This window comes from Acipenser ruthenus, chromosome 21 (assembly GCF_902713425.1).
Source record: "Acipenser ruthenus chromosome 21, fAciRut3.2 maternal haplotype, whole genome shotgun sequence".
NCBI classification, from domain to species: Eukaryota; Metazoa; Chordata; class Actinopteri; order Acipenseriformes; family Acipenseridae; genus Acipenser; species Acipenser ruthenus.
This window is the reverse complement of record NC_081209.1, coordinates 256,131-263,177: the sequence shown is the minus strand read 5'-3', so window position 1 is coordinate 263,177 and position 7,047 is coordinate 256,131. Positions and strand designations below refer to the sequence as shown.

General features: G+C 40.5%; 1 protein-coding gene across 6 annotated transcripts in view; it reads left to right on the top strand.

Annotated features, from left to right (window-relative positions):
• LOC117427669 (kremen protein 1-like) overlaps positions 1-7,047 on the top strand; it is a 33,496-nt gene continuing 26,449 nt past the window's right edge. For 4 of the 6 annotated variants that reach the window (XM_058994116.1, XM_058994115.1, XM_058994120.1 and 1 more), the window contains exon 1: positions 634-937. In XM_058994116.1, coding sequence (XP_058850099.1) covers positions 862-937 — 76 coding nt within the window. In that variant the 5' untranslated portion in view covers positions 634-861. The other 2 variants (XM_058994117.1, XM_058994118.1) reach the window with 2 other exon arrangements.

Here is a 7,047-nt window from a genome sequence, read left to right as displayed (position 1 = left end):
CGGGTGCTTAGAGTCAATGTACTCGCTCCCTAGAAGGGGATGTCGGCATACTTCATTATGCATCAAATAGAAACTATACGAATTTAATTGTAAGGGTCAAAACTATTGTATCTTTCTGAAAGAGAAACAGCAACACAACAACAAAAAGTACTGAGCAGTGTGAGCATTTGCAATGGAGTCGGGTAGTTTGATATTGTCTGCAGTTCATTACATGTTACTGCATGCCATGTAGATACAAATCCGGTATATCAATGACATTCAGTCCCTTACAACATGGAACAGTTACCCCTAAGACGAGTTCAGAAAAACTGCAGCAAATTCGTCGGGAACAAAAAAGTATTTTTTCTTAAAGAAAATAAACATAAGCTAGCCATCAAACTTTTAATGTGAAGCTGTTTCGTTAACGTAATCGTGTTTTTTTTTTTTAAAGGTATTGGTGAACAATGTAGGTCTACAGAGCTGACCAAAGAAGGCTCGTGTACTTCACTGCAGTGACTCCCACCTGAACGCTGCCAGCTCTCTCTGCACGCCGGCACCAGCAGCGCATGGCATTGTGAGTGCTCCATGTTCCATGCCCAGGCTTGCAGGTTGAAGCTCTCGCCCCGATTTCCTGTCACATGGTTGGTAATAGGATCCTTGCTTTTCTACTATCTCTCGTGTCTCTATGATTCCGATCCGCAGTGAAGTTAAGAGACCAGATGTGGTTAGAGGTAGCTTTAACTTAAATCGCTCGCAACTTGACTTTCAGATCAGGGCAGTGCTGCGTCTGTAACAGGTCACCTGCGGCGACTCCTGTTCAAAAACCATTACGAAGATCAAGCTGTCGGTGTCTTCAAAGTCTGCAGTTTGTGAAATTTGGAGATGGATTCTTTCACAGTTTCCGTCCTCCTTTTAGCCGGATTTATGCTCGCACTCTCTGCTGCACAGTTTGAAACTGGTAAGTTAAAACACTTCTTTCTGGTTTTTACAGAAACGTGCATCGCATGTCACAGCACTGACCCATTTCACATGAACGGGTTTCAATAGATTGTTCTGCAGACAGGACACGGCGGAGGCTATTCGAACGTGTACATTATTATTCTGTACCACGCTTAGTACAGTAACTAGACACGGACAGACTGCAACTTTTTATGACAGCAGCGCTACATGTTGGTTGGCTACGCAAGCTACACAATTGATACATAACTGCAGTTTGCATATCCGTTTAAATGTGTGTGATTATTGACGAATATATGAAATAGGCTATTAGAAAAAGTAGTCAAAATCATAAAGCTATATTATATGATCATTGTTATTTGACATGCATTTATGTTGTATGTGCCAAGACCGCAGTGGAATCCCCAGTAATTTTGACATGTCTGTACTTACTGTACACTGTTCCATTTAGTTTATACTGTAAATCATGTATTTGTATTAAGTTTGAAGATTATCCATGTTATATTAAAAGAAATCAGACTTATATACATTACAAAAAGAGAAGTAAATTCACACCTCATACACATAATTAGAGCTAGAATTGAGAAATGATTACAAATGAAGAAAATGCCTGCATGGATTGAGTGCTCGTCTTTTGTTTTTAAATCTTCATGCAGTTTATAGCTTCAATCAGCAAAGTTTGTTACTTCTGCATCAAACCCAAGTAATAACCAGGCCTATTACAAGATCACAGCTATCAAAACCAATCAATAACAGGACTGATGGTTTGTTAAGAACTGTAATGCCCATATACTGTATAGCCCCTGTTCACTCCTGGCTAATTCAATCCGTCAGTCCAGATATCATCTTTCATCTTTTGTTCAGTCATACTGCATGAACATACCTCCCTGGGTTAGCTTTTCCAAATTACACACATGGTACTGAATATATTATATATATATATAATGATGAAATAAATATGTGCACTGAAAAAATTAAAAAAGACCACATTAACCAAAGTTCTCTTGCTGTAGTTTACGTCGTGTTTCATGTTTAAAACCCAAATCCCTTTGCTATGCTGTTTAATTTTTTTTGTTACTTAATTATATAGCCTTTGATTTAAATGAGAGACTTCACCATCTGGGCAGCGAGTGCTGCCATCTGCACCTACATATTCACAGTGTTTCCCGGAGTGAACGTGTTTGTTGTAGGCTGCTGTCTGACTGGACCTGTAATGCAAAGTGTTGTAGTTATTTGAGGTTCATAACAAATAGAACCTACATTGGTAAATGAAATAGACTGCTTAGGTTGAAGGGTTAAATAAGAAGCATAGCAGAAAGAATATCTGAGTTTAATTTTAACACGGGTCAACCAAGCTTCTTTTAAATGAACGCAATTCGTATGGTTTATGGAGTGTTGAAACTTGAAAATCTGGGAGCGTCTTGAACGGAATCTGCCCCCCACCAGCATAAAAAGAAACCCGGTTAATTACAGAAGGACGACCTGGTGCAGACGGATTGTAATTGAGTTCTGAAGTGTATCATTACAAAGCAAAACACAACTGAGGTGGTAAAAAATATTACTGTAGACTTGAGCAAGCGCACACACACTCACACCGAGACACACACTCACACAGACACAAACACAAACTGTCTGGAAACCTAGCGTGTGAGTGTTATTTAGAAGAGGCAGTCCTTTTTCAGCGCATTAGAAATGACTGTAATTTATGACAAAAGCAGCTTTGCAGTAAATTCTCCATGAAGAGAGTCCCACGAACGATTCTTATAAAACCCCCGTTCACAGAGGTGTCCTTGAATGCTCGCTTTTCATTTGAAAAATAAGAAAAAAACAACCAAAAAAAAAAAAAAAAAAAAAAAAATCAATGTTGGTTTATATATCATGTTTGTTTCAAGGGGTGAAATGTGGGTTTTTTTTGTTTTTTTTTTAGTAAACACTCTTCCAGATGTTATTTTAATTACTTAAAGCCCAGAGACACAATCGCAAGAAACAAAGCATTGTATCTAACCAGTGGACCAAGTCTCAAGAGGAATGCAGCGTTTTGGACAGGAAAAACTAAACAAAAAGCACAAGCCGTGGTTTACTGTACGTTTTCACTTGCAGGACTAAAATAAAAATAAAAAATAGTTTCGCAAATCTTGTATTGAATGTATTGCCATTCACCATGTTTGTCTATTTTTTTTTTTTTAAATCAGAACAGAACCATTTCATAATGATAGTTTATAATCAGCAGAAAGTCCTTAAAAATCCCCAGCTCTGTCTGTGAATCTGTGCAGCTTGCCACTTGCTCCAGTAATGTGACTCGTTAGAGACACACCGATTGCTTCTCGCTTGCAGGGCCAATGTAATCTGTGCTGCTACCATTGCAATACAAATGTAGAAAATGTCACCTCAACACCTAAAAAGATTGTTACATTGTATTTTGGCTTCTGGTAACTTTGTGCCATTTTAAGGGTGGTGTGTGGATAATTATTAATATTATATATAGAGAAATGTAGTTTGTTTGACAAGAATAGAAATACATAATAATAATAATAATAAAGAATAGACCACGTTCAACCCTCCAAACAGCTCTTCAAAGTCTGGTCAGTTATATCTAGTGGCAGAAAAGTTTGTTATAATTGCATCTCCCCAGTATCACCAAGCTTACCACAGCACAAGAGATACTAAATCCATCTACAGCAATCTTAATGAAAAATACACTAATCTGTTGAGATTTAAAAATGCAGTGATGTAGAGCTAAACATCACATCTTAATTGAAACCTAAAAGGTATAGTTTTCCATTTGTTCTGTTATTAAACATATCATTTTCTTTGATGCTTCCTTGCACCGACATATCTAATTGAAATTGACCCCTAGAGCCCTTCATCTAAATGAATGTGTCTCTAATGCACACCAAGTTAAGTTATGCCACTTCTAGTATGTAGTACAGCAATGTGCTCACGTACCGTACTTCCATTGTACCTTCTTTCCTTTTTTTATTTTCATAAGTGCTTCATCGTTAAAAAGTGACCCTGCTCACATGAATCTACAGACAGTGCCAGCCTGTGTATGACAGCTAATATATTCTTATGCCTTATAGACAGAGTCATAGCAAACACTTACACTAACTCGTTGTGATTTATTACATGCAACACATTGTCAGGCTTTTTCTGTGTGAGATGACAGCTCTCAAATGAGATTATCTCTCCTCTAATTTCCAGTGAAAGTCACTTTGAAACTCCCGGTCCGGGGGAGCACAGACGGGAGCACGTGTTCTTCCTCCAGAGTGCTTTGAAACTCCCGGTCCGGGGGAGCACAGACAGGAGCACGTGTTCTTCCTCCAGAGTGCTTTGAAACTCCCGGTCCGGGGGAGCACAGGCGGGAGCATGTGTTCTTCCTCCAGAGTGCTTTGAAACTCCCGGTCCGGGGGAGCACAGACGGGAGCACGTGTTCTTCCTCCAGAGTGCTTTGAAACTCCCGGTCCGGGGGAGCACAGACGGGAGCACGTGTTCTTCCTCCAGAGTGCTTTGAAACTCCCGGTCCGGGGGAGCACAGACGGGAGCACGTGTTCTTCCTCCAGAGTGCTTTGAAACTCCCGGTCCGGGGGAGCACAGGCGGGAGCATGTGTTCATCCTCCAGAGTGCTTTACCTTCTGCTCTGTATCTGAAAGACCAGGATTGTCTTTGAACCTGTCCCGTTTCACCATAACTCATCCAGAGCAGAAGAAGGGAAGCGTGTCATCAAGTACAGCTCTCATAGAACCTGAACCGACAGAGAAACATGATGACTGCATTTGTAGCAGTAGCAAGGGAGTTTATGGTTAATATTACTCTGTATATCTGGCAGCCCCTTTTCAGTCTTGTTAAGTCTATTGGACTGAGGTTCAGGTAGGATTAATTTGAACTGAGATTTCCGTCTTCATCTAGGGAGGTAAGCAGCAGGTTGTGTGCCTGGAGGTGATGGATTCAGTCTCAATATACAACACTTAAGACCCACGTTATTTCCTATTCTAATTTGTTAAGAAAACTGCAGAATCCTGCTTGCTAATCAGGGATCGGAGAGCTAAGCCATGACAGTATCCAGTATCTTCACAAACACCCTTACAGTACATGCACCCATGAAGGAGGCCACCTTGTACGCACCATACAATAAGTGCATTGACCCAATTTAGTCTCAGGACCATTGGCTGTTTGGATTGATATGCTGCTCCGCGTTTAATCCACAGAATCTGTCTTCGATTATAGATCTCTGTTTTAAATTACAAGCCTGTTTTATTTACTAATGTCCTCCTGCCGATTCTGGGTAATGGAAACAGAGGCATCTTTGTTTCGGAGATGACAGATCTCTGGAAGATAATCACAGGCCATTTCCCATTAATGTGTGCACAGACTGTGAGTAAAGGTTCAGGACTAGGAAGGACTGCTTCCAGTGGAGACAGGGCAGAGATCTCAGAGGAACGAGAGGGTCTGCTGCTCATGTGTTCCCGTCTTCTCTCTCATACGAACCATGTGCTGGGGTTTCTAGAGTCACGTCTGTGTCAGGGCTGTCACATTTAGATTTTAGAGATGGATTTGAATTATCAGTTAAAAAGGTTCTGGATTAGCAGCACTGGAAGCAGAAGTGCTCTCTGTTATTCATTGTGAGGAACAAGCTTTCCCCAAAATTGTCTCGGAAACCTGATCCTTTACAGGATGCACTTTCCTGATGTTGAGTTTCATGTTTGAAATCCAGTGTTCCCTACGATTCTCTACTGTTGTTTCTGCTGTGATCATACCTGGCAAAGCCTGCTTCTGAAAAGACTCCTCAATGCTATGTTTTCTTTTGAGGAGGCAGATCAGTGTTGCACAGGCTCCCTGCAGTACCTGCCTACCTCACTCCAGCAAATCAGCCTTCAAAAGACTTTTCAGGAATAGATAGTAAACAGATGTTGTTAAAGTTATGAAGTTACGCAGGTAAGAAATTTCATGTTAAGAAAGTCTAAATGAATGTATATATCCCATAGCGATATGTGCAGTTTAGATGTAAGCACTGATCTGTGTATTATCCACCCTCTTGTCAGTCCAGTTTCCCTGTTCAGATGGTTTTATATTATGGACTGACCACTGGGGGCCAAATCGGGATCACCCCCCTCAATTCACTTGAGACCTAACCATGATTTGAAAGGCTTATCCGTACTGTTCCACCTTGCCAGCTAGACCTCGGGGCTTAGTAATACTGGAGTACTGCGAATAAGAATCCCATGACTGTGGGATCAAACACTACACCCCTATTAGGGTAGAGTGATTGGTTTTCATCACTTTTAAGTCCCCCAGTTTCAACGGATAGAGTTTCCCCCACCTGCTGTCAAAGCAGAGCTGGCTGGCAAGCAGAACCGCTTATCTGCTGTGCTGCATATGAGACGAGCATGAATGTTTAATGCATGCCAGCGTATGTTACTGTCTACAAAACAAACATCCATATGGTTCTTGGTTTACTCTAGAAGGTATGACAGTTTACATGAGACTATCATTAAAGAAGTCATCATCATGTGTTTAGTACATGGGAACTGACAATCTCCTTACCCTGCTTCCCAAATGTAATTATCTCAGTATTTATGTGACAGAATTAGCCTCCTGGATGGAACAGTCTGGTTTTAATTCATGGTTACATCATTCAGAATGTACTAAACGTACATACTAGTGTATATAAGATTATGTAGTTTCAGGATCCGTTATAATATAGCAAGTGACAGGTCTGGTCTGGCAGGGGTAAGCTTTCCATTTAGTATTAGTTCTCTATTAACCTAAAACTTGTAGATAAATAACAAAGCTGCAATGAGTGCAATTTAGTTTCTGAATAGATGTACAAAAGTTGCTGAGTTCACAAAGTCACTACGTTATGCTGTTGAGGTGGCCTCAAAACATAAAAAAGCCACTTTGCTACAATTTTTCATCTTTGATAAGAGTACAGAACCACTTTGTGGTTTCAGAAGCAAATTGTCGCCTTCCCTTTTCAGAGTGATAAAAAAGAAGTCTGTGGCAGCAGATCTGAAGTAAGGGACCCTGAGGTTAGGGGGGAAGATCCTTTGGGTATCCTCTGGCTTCTCATTTCTTTATCATAGACATATTTTTTAATTATTATTTGAGCCTGTT